This window comes from Gambusia affinis, linkage group LG06, assembly GCF_019740435.1.
Source record: "Gambusia affinis linkage group LG06, SWU_Gaff_1.0, whole genome shotgun sequence".
Classification (NCBI taxonomy): domain Eukaryota; kingdom Metazoa; phylum Chordata; class Actinopteri; order Cyprinodontiformes; family Poeciliidae; genus Gambusia; species Gambusia affinis.
In genome coordinates this window covers 14329755-14351022 of record NC_057873.1, presented here as the reverse complement: position 1 = coordinate 14351022, position 21268 = coordinate 14329755, and the positions used below count along the sequence as shown (strand labels likewise).

Here is a 21268-nt window from a genome sequence, read left to right as displayed (position 1 = left end):
TAATTCAATGACTGTTACACATTGGATTAGTGTGGGCATTTAATATGAAGCTTACTACAAATTTCAAAATAAAAGCCTCAATATGCCCCTCTGGATAGATATCATTCTGCATTATCTGTTTCTCTCAGGTTAGGGAACTGCACAGCAAGGCAGTTAATTAGCATTAGACTTTTAGCTTAAATAAGCTATTACCTATTGTTCAGACTTATTAGCCATGTTTAGTATACTGAATGGAGTAAGTAAATGACAGTAAACATTCTAATGATACCCCACATGCTACTGAAAGTATTTATGCTTACATTAGTATTTTGGCTAATTTTAGCTAATACACTTACTTTATCATACTGAATGTTGCTCGTCCAGCTTACTTAACATTCTTGTGATTCTCCACATGCTATTGATTACATTGCAGCTTTCTTTAGCATTGATGCTAATTCTTAGCATCAGAATGCTGGGTCCAAACCGACAGGCACACTTTGGCAGGCCCCAGTTAAATTTCTTCAGGAATCTTCTAGTTATTGCATGTTCTTGCCAGTTGTCCCTATGTTATGTAAAATCACCAGAATAATGATAAACACAAGCCAATTCTGCATTTCCTCAACTAGCTTCATTTCCTGCTGGGCTAAGAAACTTTTTCCCAGGCTTAACAACGACTAACCACTTTAGGAGAAGAGGGACTGTCGGAAAAGTAGGAGACATGCAACTGTGAGTTGCATTCAAAGCAACTTCATTCAGAAAGAGCAAGGTGCCAGCAACTCAGCATATTCACAGATCCCTCTAGAACATGTTGTTCTCGTTGAGCAGAATGCCATTTTTAAAACTATTTTACATTCAAAGTTAGAGTACAGTAAAAAAAAAATAAAAAATTGAACATGACTGAAATACTAACACCTCTTTTGTTTTATTTAGCCAAGAATGGTTTGTACATTAAGGAAGTGAGTTGTTGAAAAGTTTTTAAAATTACTGCCATAAGCAACAATAACATTTCACCTGGCTGTTCACTTGCAACTGACAAAAGGCTTTCAGTTTAGTGTGATGGACCAAGTTAAAAACAGGAGGAGTCACAAGACATATTAGAAAAATAGGGTTTTTTAATTTTAATCCAAAGATTATAAATGACAAAAGATAAACTGAGCTGATAAAAGAGGTCAAAGAAACAAAACTGAACCCAGGCAAAAAAATATAAACAAATTGGCTGCACAAACAAACATAACTGACCTAACAAAGAAATGACACACAGGGGTTTATATACTGGCTGATCAGACCAATTAAGAAACAATAGGGCACCGAAACAGAAGACAATTACAAATAACACAAAACAGTACAGCTAAGTTTGGCTAAACTAAAGGCCCAAAAATGAAAATCAAAAATATGAAACTTTAAATGCTGCTATTTACTTAAATACAAAACTTATCTAAACAAAGAAACTTCAAATTTCCCGTGTCAGCAGGAACTAGTGGTACAGTCCAATCAGCATTTAAGCCAGCTGAGCCCTGAGCCCCATCTTTTGTCTGGCAACTCCAAGGCAGTAAGTACCAACAAGAAAAACAAACAGAGTTAATCTTAAACAAACAATATTAACTTTAAGTTGATATAAATACATAGGCTAACTAAATGTGTGTGCTAACAAATAGAACAAATGCATCCAAATCAACTAATAAATGTTTTATTGCGACTGAAGTATTGTTGTGTTTGTATAAAAAAATAAATTGTGCATAAAAAGAGTTACCGACAAAGGAGTGTGGCCATGGATTTGGCCATCACATTAGGGAGACAAGTCCTTTTTAATTTGAACATGTCCAGTGTTCGATGTATGGAAACTGAAATATACACACTCAAACTCACACACACTGACCTGAGCTCGCTGTGCCACATGGGAATAAACTGCATATTCAGCTGCAAGCGCCCTGAAGATTTCCTTTCTCACATGCTGTCCTGCATGTGCACTGCACAGCAGATGCGTCCTCTCAAAAAAATGCAGCACCACATTCTATATCCAACCAACCAAGGATTGTTGCCTGTCAGTGTTGGTTACACAACATTTTCACTGTCCACAACATGTTTATGTATCCAAATCTATTTTTATCCACATACTCACTATAACACAGCAATTTTTCAGCATTGTCTACAGTGTGTTGGTCAGTATGCATTTGTACAGAAGTTACAGTCCTATCTTAAGACTTTACCAAAGCAGAAAGTTTACTGTACTTGATAAACTAAAGTATGTAACCATACATCTATCCAGCCACATGACTTTTAAAACTGTGCATATTAGCAACACCACAACAAGAAAGTAAGGTTACCACAGAAAAAACAGAGACTTAAGACTCCTTACAAGGAGTGGGTTAAAACATCCCACAATATTTTTTTTACAATAAATTCACAAAAACATTTCTATCACGATTTTCCTACACAAAAGCAAAATTCTTAAAGAAAATCAAATAATGGGACATAGGACCAAGGTTCATTTCTGAATGTATTGGAGTGTGCACAATTTTGCCAAATTATGTCAGGCGTAATTAACATTTGATAACTAGATTAAGAGTTATGCAGTTTGAAATACTCTGTCTCAAAAAGTACTACAGTGATCAATAAAACCATTAACCATTTTAATTGTGATACATAAAAAAATCAGTTAATTAAGGTCAAGGAAAAGGAGGAAAACGTTTTCTCAGCATCAGCATAAAACTGGAATACATAGCATAGAATAGATAATCCCATTATTTTACTGGTTTGAAAGACAGATAAAATGAACAAAACTAAAAAAGTCTAAGCCCAACTGCAACTCTATCAAAGTGGTGATACCTAGAAAACTTGATATTTACTGAGGTGGCACTTGTTATGAAACAGTTTAAGAACCACTGTTCTAGAAGTTCAAGACTGAGTAGAATTTGGTATAGACACATCATTTCCATCTAGCATTGCAAAAACAATCAAGATACGCCATGTCTTTACTCACTGCAGACAGTGTTTCTATCTCACCTAGTGAGGCACTGAACATACAAGGTTCCCACTTCCACCTGCAGCTTCTAGTAATTTTCCTTCAGAAAGCTGAATCTCAATAACAATCAAAATTTCACTTTAGCACTTGAACAAACGCAAAAATCAAATGTCCAGACATAAAGGATGCATGTGAATTACAAAAAAAGATTACTGAAAATGTGCATGGAACAGTGGCTCAAAGAGAGAAGAGAGACACAATTAGCAGAAAGACAGCAGAAAAACAACAGAAGAGACTGTTGAAAGACCCAAGCAAAGTTGCAAGAAATGTCTCCATGTGAAACACAACTTATGTAACAAAAAAAGAAGATAACCAAACACAGTATCAAAAGAATCAGAAAGGTTCTCACATGAAGAAGTTGTTAAATGATCACAATGTGATCACAAATTAGAAGAAATGGCTCATAAATGATGGTGATCACGCTTATCTAAGAGCTGCTGATCCAACATAGGTGCTACTCAATCATTAAAAGACATGTTTGCACTATATTAAGACAAAGGCTGACACACAGTTGCCTTCCATGCGCCTGAAGCAGAAGACAGCAGAAGGGACTGGACAAGTGCAACACAGCCGCTCTCAGCCATGCAGGAAATTACAGCCCGCAACTCACAGAACCGTGGCAAGAGTGTGAGTTGGAATATTTAGAAAAGTTTATTGGAGCTGTAGAACATCCTCAGTATCGTAAATTACAGAGACAAAGTTTTATGTGTTTTTTATGTATCGACAGCAACTCACGTCGGTTCGCGCAAAACTGAGATTTGTTTTACAAGCGCGAAATAGCGGTATTTTTTTTTTCCAACGACCAACATCAGAAAACCAGTCATAGCGTCATCTGCTCAGAAACAGGATAATTTTACCTTCAGTGGTGTGTGTTTTTTTCCTGTCGTCGCCACAAACTTCTACAAACTAAGTCGTCCACACGGATCAAGAATGGGCAGATCCAGGGAATAAGTTCATGAACTGCTTCTATCCATGATGGCAGATGAAAAGAGATCCGGTGAGGTCTGTAAGCTTTGTTTGACCGAGCGAAAAACACCAAAGTGAAATCAGTGCATCTTAGAGGAGGCGGGAGCCGTTACTTCACGGATGAGAGGCGCACAGAGCAGACCACTGAGCGGTGACCTATCAGTGTCTGGACAAACACCATCAGTCGACTCCCCGCTTTTAACCTCTTAGTGCCCTCGGTTGTGCTTCATTATTTATTTATTGACTACTTATTTACCCATTTGTCCTAACTCGTCTTCAGTGGTGTCTTAATATATAATACAGATAGATGTCAATAAATAACATGAGAAACTTTCCGCAATTCAAGTAAAAACAGTCTTTGTATGTTTATTACACAGATAATGAATGAAACAAAACTTATTTTATTGGGAAATTATAAATATGACCTACTAAAAAAAGTATTTTGAATCCACTATTGTTATTATGTCCACGTTATGACCATGATGGAGAGTTGTTCAGTCATTCACACCGCCCAGAGGACAAAGCACAGAACAGCATTGAATAGCCAGCTTATGTAGTAAGCTGGTTATTCAGTGGGCAGTAGCTAATCATATTCATTGAGAGATGGAGATATTAAACTTTGATATTCAGAAGTAGTGTTCTGAACTTTAGTAAGAGTTGTGTTCTGGTAAAATTGATAGACTGTACAGAAGATGGTCCTGGTGTGTATTGCTTGTAGCTGTTATCTTGGGCTGTGATTATCAACTTCTCATTAATATCCAGTTAATTGCTAAAGAGCAGTTCAGATCGGTCTTGTGATGGCAGTGACATCGGATTTTGTGGTCTGCCTTACACACTTCCCTGAAGGAGTGGCACAGGATCTGCGGCCAAAGGAGCAATATACTGATAAAGTTCAGAAACCTTGCTGCATTTATGGAAGCTGTCTCTCATTGATTAGCTTCTCAACTTGGCCAAAAGCTGCAAACGCTTTATTTATTAGCACTCCTGTCTACCCATGAATTCAACAGCTACCACATCTGCCCAAACAGTTAATTTTGAGTAGCTTGTCTTGTTTTTACAGAGGTGGAGAAGTCATGAAATCAACTCCTGCTAAGTCATACATCCCAGCTGATGAGAAGTAAAGTGATGACAAGAGTGGCGCTTATAATGCTAGATCTGTCTCAAACAAGACATGTATCATAAATTATCTCTCTGTCCAATCAGGAACACAATGTTAAAGGTTATAGAGAAAACTGATGGGCACATTTTCAAGGAGCAATTGTGTATTTCTGCATTTATATATCTTCCCATGTCAGTCAATGAGTGCAACATTTTCTGGAGAGTTTGTTTGTGCTAAAGACAGAAACAGCTTGCTTCTTGGTGTCTGCTTTGAAAAGGAAAAGTGTCTCTATTCATTGAAGCTGACAAAGAAAAAGAGGCAGACGGTTTAACAGATGAGACAAACTCATCTACCATTTCCATCAAATCCCTTTTGCATTCTATCAAAAGTATTTTTTTACAAGAAGAATATCTACTGGAAGTCTGATTAAAGACAAAACACCATATTTTTTTGAGCCAAGCAACAAATGACATGCAATTTCTGTACAGCAATTCTGTGCACAATCAGTCGAATGTTTTTTTTTCTTTTCTTTTTTGTACATGAAGTCTCCCGACTTCCATTATCTTATGTCAAACATTGACTCTAACAAATTTACAATCATTTTTAAAGATATTTTCATTTATATATTGTCAGGCATACAATTGTAATTTCACAGCTATTATCTGTGTGGGCAATGTGAACAAGATCACGGTGAAATTAAATCGAACGAATCAAATGTTTGACTTCATTTCAGTCAGTAACACACAGCAAATGTACATTGAGTACTTGCACTCCTGCAAGAAAAACAAGAAACAGCAATGTGATTATTGCATGTGTAAAACTTAATACTAATAGTCTAAAAACAATATTTGTGACTCAAGCTCACAGAAAAAGCTTCTCAAACTGAATGAATGAGTTTTACAAAAAGAAATCACAAAATTGTAACAAAAAATATTTTCACTACTTGGATTTAGAATTAGATGTACAGTGAAGCAAACCAGAATGGTAGGGTCAGAGTGAGCATATTTTTGATAGAAAAGTTCACAGCCCTTTTTTGTGCTCTAGAATGACGTAGCTGTTGTTTGATAAGAATCCAATTACGCTGTGAGAGTGCAGTGTTCCAGTATCTCTGTGGTTGGAGGGACAGGAAATCTCTGCAGAATCTCCCATTGCAGTGTGCAGTCATTGAATGTAATCCATCAGCCACACTCAGTGACAACTCTACCATTCATACACACTGTAAAGTGTGCCAAATTGGTGACCTATAATATGTAAAGGATTGTCTTGGTTATCCATTGACCCGCTCCCTGTCTCTCAGTGTTTTTGCTTATTAACACCCTAAAAGGAAAATGTCTGGTGTTGATGCAAATGAATGACTACAGTACTAACATGATTCCGCTCCCATTTTATTGTAATTGTTGGTCTTTTTAGATTGCAAGGAAATCCGTAAGATAGGTAAAAGGAAAAAAAATTGTAAATAAAATTATTTTTTAGATACACACTTGTTGATAGGGAATGACTACAGCGGAGCTTTCTCTCAGAAAACTAAAAAATGCAATTTGCCTCTAAAACACTTTTTAACATAGACAAGCCAGTGATTTCTCAGATTCTTGAAATGAGCATAACTCTTACGGATTCCATGATTTCTATTGATGTTAAACACTATTATCCTCTATTGAATTGTGCACATTGTGACTTTGTGAATTTCGGAGTAGAATATAATATCTATCTCATTACAAAGCCCTAACAGCCCAGCCCCATCTTCTCTGAAAGAGCTTATTGTTGTCTATTATCCCACTTGAACAGTCCTCTCACCCTCAACTGGCGTACATTTTTCAGAGTTTTAAGATTAAAAATTGGAGGCATTATATTTTTTCTTTTTTAATGGTGTCCTTGTTCTGTAGGGGTATAGAAAAGAGAGCTCTTAAAACTGCAAAGTTTCAAACTACACTTACCAAACCTATTTGGTATCATAAAGGAGGATCCTTAAGTAAAATCAATTTTTAGGTCGTAAATAATGTTCTTCCCTCATCAGCTTGTCTGCATTCGGCTCATTAGCTGAAGGCAGAGTGTTTAAAAGAGCAGGAGCTTCTCAAAAAGACAGGCCAATTTCAAAGTGAAATTCCAAAGTCAATTTTTTTTTTAAGTTACATTTGAGATTTACAGCATTTTTATAACAACTGAAGGTAACATTATTGCTTGATTGTGCTATAATTTGCCACTATGGTCCTGGAAAAACAGAATGCTACCATTTTAAATGTCATTCTTCTGTTACTTTTTGTATATTTCTAATTTGTCCTTTTTTCAAACGTAACTCACCACAATGCTAATCTGAAGCAATGATATACCAGGACAAAACCCCCCCCCAAAACAAAAACAAAAAAAGCATGTCCACATGCCCACATGTGAGGAAAGAAACATTATATCAATCTGTTAAAACGAAAAAAAAAAAAAGGCGGTCTTGCCTTGCTCCAGGGAGATACTATGAGCATGAAATTCCAATATACCTGTTTACATGACCTAGCCTCAGGCGTTTTACCTCATTTCTCTGAGGTAGATTTGGTGCAGTTAATACTCCGCAGTTATGGTCCCATCACACAAGGTACACTGCAGCTGGAAGGTTTACACTCTATTTGAATTGTAGTGCTGTATATTTGAACAGTATAATATATCAGACCATCTAGAGTGCATGTAAGTGATTTAACTGCTACACACAGCTTTACTACTGTATGATGTATATTGTGCCACTATATGATTTAATGCAATGTAAGTGTAAGAATGGAAGTGAAGGAATAAAAGGGTGTTAAACTGAAAGAAGGAAAATTAAACTATTGAAATGTTGGGAGAAAAGGAGGAACACAACAGGGGAGAATCCACAGGGTTTGTACCAGACTTGGTGAGGTAATTACAGCATGCTCCAACTTCACATCCATCTTCAGCTGAACATATGGCAGTTCTAGGCAAATGGACAGAATCTGCAGCTGTTCATTATTTTCTGTTTCTAGTCCTTCTGCCTCTTTTAGAAGAAGTCTTATGTAGATTTGGAAAATATATGGGCCGACACATGCAGTACAGAGATGCAGAAATTCATAGTTCAGGTGGGAATATCAAGATGTAAATAGGACAATTATTTGTCATATTACATTTGTACACAAATGTAGCTTTATTGCAGGGAAGGAAAGAATTTGAACATCCAGTTTAAAGCATAAATCATGAAAAGGACAAAGTACAGGTGTTGAAGAAAGTGAGAAATATTTTCTGTTGAATGACATTATGGAGTAGAAAACCCCACACTGTGCACATGGTAAAATGCTGTGGTGGAAACATTATGTGGGGCTGCTGAGAAGAGTAGATGAGAAGATGAATGGGTAAAAACTGACGAAAGCTGAACAGACTTGAGAATGGGACACAATCTCACCCAGGACTTTATCCACTTTGACCCTAAACATACAAACAGCTACAAAGGAATGTAGCTGTTCATATTTCAACACATTCATGTTGAAATATCTTTTGACCTGAATACAACTGAGAATATTTGGCAAGACTTTGAAGAAAAAAAAAAAAAAAAAAAAATCACCATTCACAGATTTTTCCCATCTGAGCTTGAGCTGTTTTACAAAAATGTTACAAAATGTTACTATATTTTTCATCCACTTCAAAACATGCATTAATTTTTGTTGGTCCTTCACACAAGATCCCACTGAAGAATATCAAAACTTGTAGTTTCAACATGATAATATTTTAAAAAAAGGTCAAGAGGCATGAATACGTCACTGAGACATCACATTAAAAACAAGATTTGTACTTTGCTAAAATAGTACAATACAATTCATAAAGATGATTGAATTTAAATTTGCCATCTCTTTGTCTCTAATAAATACTCATGTACTGTGACTGCACAAACATGTTTACACACACAAGACATGCAAATGAATGAAAATATGTTTCTGAAATCTGATTGTGACTAATATGATATTAAAATGTGAAACTCACAAGCAGTTCTGTGAGCGTGGGTTAAAAAAAAAATCCTATGGTAATGATATTTCACCCAACAATTAAGCTTGACAGTAAAAAAAAAACAAACAAAAAAGAAACAATTTCTCTTGCTTCTCAAAGAGAACAAACTTTGGATGGTTCTATTATTTGTCTTCTCATCTACAAATAATAGATACTGTTAATCCTCCTCTGAGGGGTAAATATTCATAGGGATACCAAACCTATTTACTGCAGCACTTAGATACCGGTACATAAAGAGCGTAAAGCCGAAGTATCAAATGTGCTCTCCAAAACTCTGACCTCTGCTGAGCAGCTGATATGGTTTAAGTAATAACGATTAGGGCATTAAAATAATCTGATGCAAAATCCTCAATATATTGACACCCATTTTATATCGTGGTTGAATAATGTTTTTGCTGATGAACAGACAATGAAAATTAATATTCTTAGCACGTCACCATCTCATCAGCCTTTCATCAGCTGGTTGTAACAGTGCAAAACAACATGTACTGAATCAGTTGCAAATGCAAAGTGCAAATAGCTCTCAGACAAATCCAACTGTATTTCCCCAGAACAGGAGGAACAAACTACTTTATCTCTTTATGTTCAGGTGTCATAGGGAAAAAGAGCATGCCTAAAGGTATAAGGGAGAAGGTATAGCATGAATGACTGATTTCTATGTTGTTCCATATTTTTCCTCCCTTTGCACAGCACAGTGCACTGTAGCTCATAAATCCTTGACATTACAGTAAAATGGCATTCTGACGTTATTCCCTGCCATGGTTATAAATGAATAAGTTGTGTGTCACTTGCTAGCAAAAAAAAATCTATCACTGCTTCTGTTCAGTGACAAAGCCAATATGTTCTCACAGTGGTTTGCCAATGAGTCAGTGTCTTGGATGAAACTTGACTTCACAAGACCAAAACACAGTGACATGTGTCATTTGGTCTTTAGAACAGCAAGGAGTTGGCAGACTTTAAACCCACGGTGTACAATATGGGCATGTGTGACTTACAGCATCAAAGCCCACAACCTGTCAGTAGAGATGTTATACAGTTATTTTACAAATGGCTTCTTAAGGATTTGATACCATACTCTATGCTGAAAATCATTTTCACATTACTTTTTTATTTTATTTCTGTGACTAAATGGCTCTGGGACTAAATGTCTCTGCACTGAGGAGCTACTACTTATATGAATTTAATGTACAACACTGGCAATGACAGTGCACACTTTTTTACTCATATCTATTCTGAGTGAGTTATTTAAAGAAGCTGTCTTTTAATTGGTCAGTCCATGGAACAGACTTTATATGTATGTAAATCTAAGTTTGATGGTCAGGGTCTGAACCTTATTTTTAAATCTTGCAACACAATGGAATTTATGGTTTGGATTGTTCTTACACATGAATATACTTTGTCTAAACCGTTGTAGCTGCTACTATAACATGTTGCACTCATGATACCATTTTCCATAGTGAAAATGCTGTGTATGGTGGATTTGCAGTGTCAGGATTACATCTCGTTAATTTCACCTCTAAACCAACAACTGTGTCATTTTGGTCTTCTGTCTTCTATGACTAGTGTAACATTTTTAGCATGTTAGCTTTGTGCCTTACAAGGCTTAAGGAAAACTGCACAATTTTATGCATTTTTTTCAACAGTAGGATTTCTGTCCCTCTTGCCTTAAGTTTTGATTTGTGAAGTGCCACAAATCAGACAGCTGTCCACAGATTTTACCATCTGAACTTTAGTTCTCTGCAGCTCCTTAAGAGCTGCCTTTTGATTGCTTCCTTGATTAATGCTCCCCATGCTCAGCTAGAAAAGAGGGATGACCATGTCTTGTTAGACATACTCTTCCATATTAAGACAATGTATTGAACAGAGTTTTATGAGATATCACAAATTTTGCGTTGTCTGTAATCTAACCTGCTCCAAATGTATTCATAACTATCCCCACCTGTCTGGTGGATTGGTTTATTTTACAAACTCTGAGACCTTCACATAGCAGCTGAATTTATGCTGAGATTAAATAAGTAAAAGTATACAGTGATCTGAGTATACCGAGAAGACTCAAATTAGGGGATTTCTAAGAGCAGTTGGTTGCACTTGATTTTATTTGGGACTATTTGAGTAAACAAAACAAATATAAACACAAATTTCTGCTTAATTTTGCCAGAAATTTAGAAAACCATGTATTCTTTTCCTTGTACTTCAAACTTTTTGATGGGTAGGGTTTAAATTATTGAAGTTTGTGTTTGTAAACAGATATTGAAACTGCATGAATCCCTTTGCGAGGTGCTGTGCATGGGGAGTAATATGTATTTATCATGGAATTACTTGCCAAAAACAGTTTCTTAAAGGTTCTGACTTACTCATTAACATTCCTGTTAGAGTAAGTTCAAATGGCATAAGTTAAAGAACATATTTCCTGGACATTTTCTGCAGAGAAAACAGTTTTCAATGCCTTCCAAGCAAACGTTATTAGCTAGAATGGAAGTAAGTTAGTAATTTTATATATTAAATGTGAACCAGCAGCACAATTAATTAATGCTATTTTTATACTTCACTTCCTCATCCAATGCTATAACTTTACATTTTCTAATACAAACATTGTAAATGCAGGTGTTGAGTTAACCTCAATGTAGTTTTATTTTCATTATCAGGTTGTTTGAAGTAACCTCTTGATGATTCAGTGTAAAGGAAAACAGAGCTATGACATTTCATTAAGAAGCAGTCAGATGTAAATAGCCATCTGGAAACAGCAACAACTAACTAATTAGTGCAAAAATAACAGACATTTCCAGCTGATGATAAAAATAATGTAGAATTCAACTCCTTTAAGGCTCAGAGCACAAAGACTATTTTGGTAATTAATAATATTTTTTTTCTTTTTTGACACTATGGAGCATCATGATGAATCTTTCTTAAAAACTTTAAGAAAGTTTTAGTAAATAAAAAAAGATATATAACACCTTTCAAGACATAAATAGCTAAAGGCTTAGACATACAGAGAATAATATAGAGACAAGACAAAATTAAGCAACAATAAAAAAAACAACCTTTTTGAATAATACAGCACTAATGTAATTAGAAAGCAAAAAAAAAGGAATTTCCCACAAATGTAAAAGGTGTCAGTAACATAATTTGTTAAGAAGTCAATAACATTCAACACTTTGCAGCACTATAGATGAAGTACTCTAAGACATTATGTATAACTTAAAGTTTAAAAAGCATATAAACCTTTACTTCTTTTTCACAATTATTCACTAGTGTGTGTATTTTTCAGAGTAAACTATGAGGCAGTTTGTATTTGCATCCTGATAAAAATCCAAACCTGAAAAAGACTCACGTAACACAAATGACTTAAAGTCATTCAACATTACACTGATTCTATAGTTGAAAACTATAGTAATGACTAAGATGTTCCAGTCACAAATGTTCAAACATGGAAAATGCAAAAACTCTTGTTAAAATGTGTGTAGTAATGAATGCTAAGTCTAGGGTGGCCTTTAGGATCCACGGGTTTCAAATAAAGTAAAAATATGTTATATTCACATGCCTGCCCCTGCATTTAAGGCAGCATAATGCTAAAACATTAAAACATTCTGTTTTTACACTACAAAGCTATGCTGCTTCCTGTTATGTAATAACATTGTTTTTGGCCAGCCATAGTCAAAGAGAATAATATATGATGGTGTAAGATTTTTAAAGGAAGAGCACAGGGCTTAGCTGCAGGCTCTTTAACAAACATGATGGTCTGAGCTAGCTCACTTTTAAGAGGTTAGTCTTTAATTATTACAAAGAAAAGCTATTCTGTCCCTGAATGAGTTGAACAATGTCCTTAGCTGTCCTTGGGAGAAAGAAATTAGGAAATTCTTCATGTTTCTTATAATGAAAGTCTCATAAATTGTAAACTCCAATTACAACCCACTGCATGAACTTAATTTGCTGGTACAGATCTGTCAGCAAAATAAATGCCCTCTGAGAGAAAGTGAAAGCATGATGATTGCTACTCTTTGATCTCAAATCCCTATGAATGCATCTGAACTGCACAGCCAAGCAAAGTTTTCGCCCTACAGCCAGAGACATCCCGTTATTTTACTGTGATACATTCATGTGTTGTCAAAATGTATCAAAACCCAAAAATAACATGTTTCACAAATACAAAAGTGTTGTATTTGTAGTGTTGATAATTTTACAAATAAATTCCATTTGCATTTGCTTCACAATTTTGTGAGCACACAGCACTAAAGATTTGAAGGGAAGGTTAAAATGAACCTTTCATTGTGGGAGTAAGATCTCATAATGAGTAATTTTGGATAAGTTAACTCAATAATCTTCCTTTATTTAGTTAAGAAAGCAAATATAGCGTTAGAAATTAATTGTTTTTTTTTATTTTTACAAAATTAATGTGAATAAAGCATTTTAATTTGTTCATGTTAACTGGACTATCTAGTAAATTTAATCAATATTAACCTAATATTTATATTAACTATGAGTGACTGAGTATTGTAGTGAGGTATGATACTTTATTAATGCACTAAGCTTGATTTTATCTGCACTTATCACAAATAAACTACTACTACTACTACTACTACTACTACTACTACTACTACTACTACTACTACTACTACTACTACTACTACTACTACTACTACTACTAATAATAATAATAATAATAGTATAAAAACAACTGGAACTGTGTGTGAGGAAGTAAGTGTTTGAAAACTACAGTAAGGCTCCATGCACTCAGTCTAGGTTAGAACAATTTAACCTTTAAGATTTTTGCACATCTTTACCAGTACTGGCAATAATTTAGAGCAAACAATAGCACAAAAACACAGATTTACATTATGTATTCAGACTATATTAGGAAATTGTGATGACAAAATTATGACAACTGAGTTCTTGTTTCAATGTATTAAGTCACTACAAAATAAGTCATTCATCGTTACATGGATATATTCTGTTCTGTTGAAATTCTGATCCATCTCGGTCTGCTTTGAGAGTTCTAATGACTGCACATCAAAGAGTGACAAACCAGACCAGAAACTGATCCTAATTAAAATTAAAAATATGTTTCCCTGGTAGATAACATTAGTACCAATGGCAATGGATCATTTATCATTTATTCAAGAAGAGAAATATTACTTTTATTTGAATATTAAAAATCCCAACATGTACTCGCTGGTAATGCATAGATAGTTATTAGGGATGACTTTCTAATGTGTCACAAATTCATTGTGATACATTACATTATATTGTGTGATACAATGTGTATCACACAGTGTAATAATGTGCGATTCATCAAAGTATCACATTGTAATGTCTGATACATTGCAGTATATTGTATCACACATTGGCTTTTACACAAGTTGTATTATGGCTGTCAGAATCCACTCCAACAATTTTCTTAAACAATATTTTTAGGCGTGTGAATTGTAATTCTGATTAATAACAGTTCTCTCTTCACTGCATTGTAAAACCACCTTCTTGAAGCAAAGCTTGTGGCTAAAACAAACTTGATAATCCTTTTGTGTTATATCAAAGAAGGCTTCTATATTGCCTATTCTTCAATGACTCAAATCAGTATTTGACAAAAAAAACTCAAACAAAAAACCCCCCCAAAAAACAATCTATCTCATATGTGATACCTACTGCAATACAAAAAGTAACAATCAAGTGGAAAAGGGAAAATTTAGTCTGGAAGAGCTGAGTGGGGAAGGCATGAGGGAGAGGTGCTCTGTGAGGTGGAAGCCTCACTACAAAGCTACACAAATGTATTACTGTTGTTAATATGTCAATACTGTAGGAAAAAAAGGTAGCTTAGAGCAATGAAAAATCTCTATATTTCTTCTGCCATGCAGACTTCATGTTGACAGTTTCTAATTATTGCATATGTTGCGCAAACCCCCTGCTTGTTGTTTTTGACTCCCTCTTTCTCTAGAGTGACACGCAGGAAGTGACTTTTGCTTGTAGGCAGTTCTTTAATTTCCCTCAGGTAATGTAGTAAAGTGATTTCATTGCATTACCTAAAGAGTCATTATGTGTCATAACTTCTGCTCTAGTATGTTAAAGACAACACTGAATAGAGACAAGACAGAGATCTGTGATCAACAAACCAAAGAAAGTCCCTAATTTAAAAAGAGATGCAGGAAATGCACCAAAATTAAAATAAAAACCTGCTGAACCTACTGTGCCATGTGGGGATAAAGCAAATATGCTGTCAACAGTACATATTACTGTTCTTTACCCTGTTCTAAGATATATACACAAACTACTGTAGGTATTGGTTTTATGAGTGAAATTAATATGTCATTAAGTGTGCAAATAATGAACTTTGTTAAAGTCTGCATTCTTCTTGACAAAAAGAAAATCTGGCTTACAGTAATACCTTCTAATACCAGTGAAACATGCCAAAAATGCAAACCCCCTGAGTGCATGAGGTTTATTAAGAAAGGATCAAGAACTTGGTTTTGAAAATCTTTTTAACACAAATCAGAGTCCAGGAATAACTTAACTGATATGGACAAAACTGCATTTAAACTGTATGCTACACTCCTAAAACACTAAGAAAAAACTAATCAGTCAACTAACCACTTCACTTAAGCAGAATGCAAATTTGGGGCCCCTCTTCCTGTTAAGAACATGACCAACTTCAACCAGGGGGGTCAAAAGCTTGGGGACAAGGGACACACTGAGTAGGACAGGAGTGGTCAACTTATGCCTCTGTTTGAATTCTTTCCAGAGAAAGTTTAAGAAGGTGTGTGCAAACACCGTAGCACAGTTGAATCAGACATTTCTGTCACCTTATGATGTCAGTGGGACTGATGGTAATTGATCCAGTTTTCAGTGATTCACTTTGTTATTTATACTTGGAGCGTGCGTTCTAGTGAGTTGTTGTAGGTAACCAGGAAAACTCAGTTTTGTTTTAGCAATATGAGTATTCTTCTATCAACAAAAGAAACAGTGCTTTCATATGTGAGCAGGATCTATCTCCTTCACACATAATTAGTCCAACCACCATGGTTTCAATATAGATTTGGTGGATTCTGAAAGAAGCTGCCAAGTTTAATAGGCTGTGCGTGAAAGCAGTCACTAGTAACTAATTAATATTTGCTGAGACGTCTTTGTGAACAGACCAAGCACAAACACAAAGATTAAACTCATAGTAACATATTGTAACTATGGTAAGACAACAATCAAACTATGAAGATTATATGTTGCACTTTTACTAAGCTTACCAATTGCTTTAAATCTTCAATTTAAATGTTAAAATAAGCATTAAACAATTGAACAATATTTTAATACTGAAACCATTAATTCAAATTTTATAATATTCAAATTCTCAATAAACAAAGGTAAAAATTCTAGATCTATGGTTGATTAAGGGTTGAGTTTCACTTTAAGACTATTTGCCCACAAGCTCAAACATACAAAAAAACATCAACTTTTAGCTGTCCCTTCTTATATGTTTGTGGGCATACATTGTGGGTGCATATTCTTTAATCCCAATGAAAAAGCATTAATATTGGAACATCTGCTTCTGACTACACTGGTGCAACATACCATACAATAATTTTATTCCATAACACTTAATTTGACTGGAATTAATATAGAGAGTTGCAATGACTTCAAATGTCACTTGAAGACAGAGTCGGTTAATGGCTACTGGTTTTAGTTTGAACACAGACGCCACAGAGGAGAAAAGTGATCCAGGTAATGCAGTGGGAGGGAATCTAACATCAATATTTAGGGTCAATAAACAAAAATGAACAATACATCAAAATGACATTGACAAAGGGCCACACTTTGGACCTTCTATCTGTAACATCTATGCAGAAGGGAAGCCACATATTTTTCATTTAATAACTTTTCCCTCTAACTTTGGTGGTGTGTAAAATGCTCTGGGAAATACTATGGAAAACATGCAAAATTATTAATTTTATGAATCGCTATCCTGTTATAAAAGTTTGTTTCTAAAGAGCTTTGTCTCTAACATGTGTCGTCCTAAAAAGATTTAGCTGTTTGGCATGTTCTGTGCAGTCTTCGAGGTAATGTGATTGAATAGGATCTGTCATCCTGTTTGCAGTTTTAACTAAATATTTGATAAGCTAAAATATTGTTTTTGTTAAACTTATTAATGCCCTGGCTAAGATTCATAATGCTTCACTAGACTTTACTTCCTATAACAGGACATGGCTAAAACTGAATTGGAAGATGTTGAAGGTTGCAGTATGATTCAACATCCTCCTATTTACTAACAGCAGTTATTTACATAAGTCTCTGACCAGGAAATGTAGTTGGTGATTCATTTTATTACTAATAATAATCTGGAGGTAATAGCTTAATGCTTTTAGCAATCATTACATTGTTATTAATTGTAATACTTTGGCATTTCAATTTTTTTTAATATATTTGCTGACTGTTGGTACAGTCAATGATGTCCATTTTAAAAACTGGACCAGGAATTACTCACATGAATATATAATTTGACTTCTTACACTGATGTTAATTCGACTCTATTAAAATGACTGAATCAAATGAGACATGATAGTTCAGTATTTCAACTTCCACTCAGGAAAATGCCTCTCCCTACAATTCTCTGAGAATTAACCTGCAAGGAAATCTTGAACAGGTTTTATTTATTCACTCAACTATCTTAACTCTATGGTGATAATGACTATTTTTAGTGCATCAATTTTCAGAACACTGTTGAAACTTTTCACCTTCATAAAATCTTTTATATTTATTTTAACATTTTACAGTTGGTATGTCTTACATGAGATGAGATGTAAAATCGGTTCAAAAAGACAAAAACATCTACACTGTTAATGTCAAACTTACTAGGTCAAAACATTTGTTAAATCTGATATTAAACCACATGACACAGATGAAACAAACATTAGACTGTTTGTTTCTATAAGAGTTCAAAAATAATTCAGAATTATAATTAACAATTATTTGAATTATGAAGAGAGAATGAAAATGTGTAACCCCCCCCCCCCCCAAAAAAAACCCAATACCCTATAAATGTTCAAAATCCATTAAACAGATTTTCCTCCTTTTGCTGGCTCGTCTGACTGATCATCTGTCATTCATACATTAAGCCTCAGTGCTCTAAATCAGCAAATCCTCTCATAAATCTATTGTACCAGTGCTGTTGCAACCTGGATTGCCAATTCAGAGCAGCCAGTTGACTTAAACCTCTCTTAACACATCAGACCTTTAAGAAATCATAGGTAAAAGGCATTTAGGAAGAAAATTAAGTAGTTTTAATGTGCAAGTCTTGCTACATCTTTAATGTGTGTACTTTAGAAGTACACCCATTGTAAAGTACAAAATTAAAAGTTTTTTTTAATCTCCCTAAATATGTAATTTTTATTGTGCTGTCACAGCCTTGTATATTTCTTGTTTCCTGGAAGTGTCACATGATTCTCTTTGACTGCCCCCTAGAGGTAAGACAACTAGGCAAAAAATAATCAGAAAGCGTCATGTTACACTTCAAGCATTCTACATGCTCAGGTGAGTGAACCTTGATCTGCACAGAAAATATTAAGTACATTTTGGATTAAACAATGTTATCATAGGGCCTTTGCTGTGACGTCTCAGACACAGTTGCATCTATTCTGCAGCAGTGGTAAACATCTGTCTTATACATAATGCAAGCAGCAGCACTCATGGCACAGAACTTCTCAATATGCCCAAGACATCTGTGGCAACCACGCTTATCTTGTGAGTGGATGATGAACTATAGAAAGCACAGAATCATTTTTAGTTGAGAAAATAAGGGACAACGTAAACAACTGTCTTGTGCTAAAGTTATGCAAAAATATTTAGAAAAGCCTTTATTCAGCCTGCTTAAAGCTTGGCTTGTTACAGATGATGGAAATTCCTTCAAAACTGAGGCTTGATTTAAGTGACCGTTTGGATGATTTCCCTATGAAACTCTTCTAATAACTGCTAATAAGGGATTAGCTATTATGCAGCAAAAAGAACAAACTGAAAATTGTTTTTAATGAACAACCTGATCTGAACATCTTCACTTTTTCTCATCATCAGACTCACATTCATGTTAGGGGGCTGTCGAGTCGAGAAACTGCATGTTTATGTATACGTGTCAAAGAGAACAGCTGAGCGATTTATTACAAAGACCACACTTGGTTACGTGGCCATTGTTCCCCTGACAAACTTCCCTACATTCAATCTCAGGTTTTCACTAAGTATTACAGTCTCTCATCTATTTTTCAAAGGAAATTTAAACAATACAATCCCAACAGTGGTGGCTTCTTAAGAGAAGGTAGAACATTCTGTTTAGAGTATTAGTCTTGATAAAAAGGTCCTGTGCAGAACAAGAAATGGCCAATACCCAGGACAATAAGATACATACTACGGTACAGACACTTAAAGTGACGAATTAATGTAAACAGAAACAAAATAATAAATTGTGTCATTCAATTTGGGTTTTTACCCTAGAATTTTGGCTATTAAACTGAATGTATGAATATACTCATCAGTAACAATCACATAGAATCTAACAAGATAGCAGTCGGGATTTTTTTTATAGATTGTAAATATTCAACCTCTCCAAGTGTCACAGCACAAATGCATTTTTAAAAAAAAACAACACACATTTATCACAGTGTGCTATTTGTGCTATTTCGAACAGAACACCTGCTTCTGTTGCTGTTTGTGGCTCTGTGATTTGTTAAGTCTTCCAGAGTTGGTTGAAGCAAAAAGAGGAGAAGCATCGGTTTTATCTATGAAGGGAAGCTGAGTGTGAGAAAAAAAACTGAAGTGCAGGTGGTTGCAGACGTAAGGGAGAAAAAAATTGCTGGCTGCAAGTTACTGCCTGACTTCCATCACCAACCCTGGACCTTAGGCTGACAGTCAGTCAAATAGAAAAATAAAGGTATAGCTCTAGTGAGGAACACAATTGAAACACTAAACTATGTTTGGAAATTTGACTCTAACTAAAGCTGATGTGGTGGTGACTGAGCTCACACACAAACATTTCAGTCATACCCACATACATTCTGAGCTGTCATTTTATTCACACTCAATCATGGACAAATAATGCAGCAATATTCATGTGTAAGCATGCAGTTTTTCAATAAACAAAAGGGAAGAAGAAGTTGACATACGTTACCTCATGAGCGAAGTGAGGTATGTTTCCTGGAAGAGAGTCAAAGATCATCCTGCCGGTGCCATCTGTCAAATGGGTTGGCTGCAAAGGCTGTAGAGGGAAGTGTCCCTCTCCCTCCCTCCTCTTTACCCCCTCAGTTTCAAAACAAACTACTGTCTTAGATCAGAACAGAAAGCCATGTCCCACAAGCAGGGGAATCCTCCCCCAGTCTTGAAGCCAATCTGAAGCAGCTTATATCCCCAAAGAAAATAAAGAAAAATGCTCCTCCCTTTCCGACTTGCTCCTGTTCTATCTGCCACCACACAAAACCCTCTGTCCGTGTGTTTCTCCTGTCTCCTCTGCTTGTTTCCCTCCCCTCTCCCCTTTCTGATCCTGCTCCGCTCACACATTCCGCTCTCTCGCTCACTCTGGCAAAGCACACTGTACCCACTGAGGCTCGCACCGACTCACAAACCCCGTTCTGTGCAGATAGACATATGCAAATATCACAGATAAATAAACACATTCACACAGACACCCGCACACAGCTTCTACATGCAGTGTTTGTGGTCTGTGAGGTTTGCTTCCGCCCCCTGTTGTAGTAACATAAAGCAAAAATATCGCAGCTTCATATGTGTTCCTGTCAACAACATGATCTGGAAATAAAAACTGAAAGTCTCTACAGCTAAGAGAAACACATGGTTGCTGCTTTGGTTGCTGAATGATTCTCACACATTCAACCAGGCGAGTTGTGTGTGAATGCATCTCAAAGGAATTGAGGAAACTACTGCTGTGATGTAACAACCAATATCATGACAGACTTGAAAGATTGTGTTGATTTCTAGAGAAAATCCTATTTTGTCATGATTACGTAAGACAAGCCATATTGTGTGCGTGTGTGCGTCTTTGTGTGTCTTTAAGAGTACAGAATAAAGCAACACTAAGCGTAACTGCACGCTCTCTAACGATGTTCTATTTTCAGCCGCCTGTCGTAATGCACAACAGAAGAAAGAGGACAGCAAGGCGCTATTATGAGAATCTCCCCTAAATCTGCCCCCTCCTCCTGACACCAGCGCTGCCTCCACCTTCTTATCTCTTT

General features: G+C 35.6%; 1 protein-coding gene across 9 annotated transcripts in view; it reads right to left on the bottom strand.

The window, feature by feature from the left end:
- The window catches only part of gramd1bb (GRAM domain containing 1Bb), a 109803-nt gene extending 89340 nt beyond the window's left edge, over positions 1–20463 (bottom strand). For 5 of the 9 annotated variants that reach the window (XM_044118471.1, XM_044118473.1, XM_044118472.1 and 2 more), the window contains exon 1: positions 20194–20462. Coding sequence is in view for 1 of the 9 variants with exons in the window: in XM_044118478.1 (XP_043974413.1) it covers positions 20194–20198 (5 nt within the window). In the remaining 8 variants the exon portion in view is untranslated. Of the gene's footprint in view, positions 1–3858; positions 4128–20193 lie in introns of those variants that run through there. The other 4 variants (XM_044118476.1, XM_044118478.1, XM_044118470.1 and 1 more) reach the window with 3 other exon arrangements.
- Positions 20464–21268: the final 805 nt, after the last annotated feature.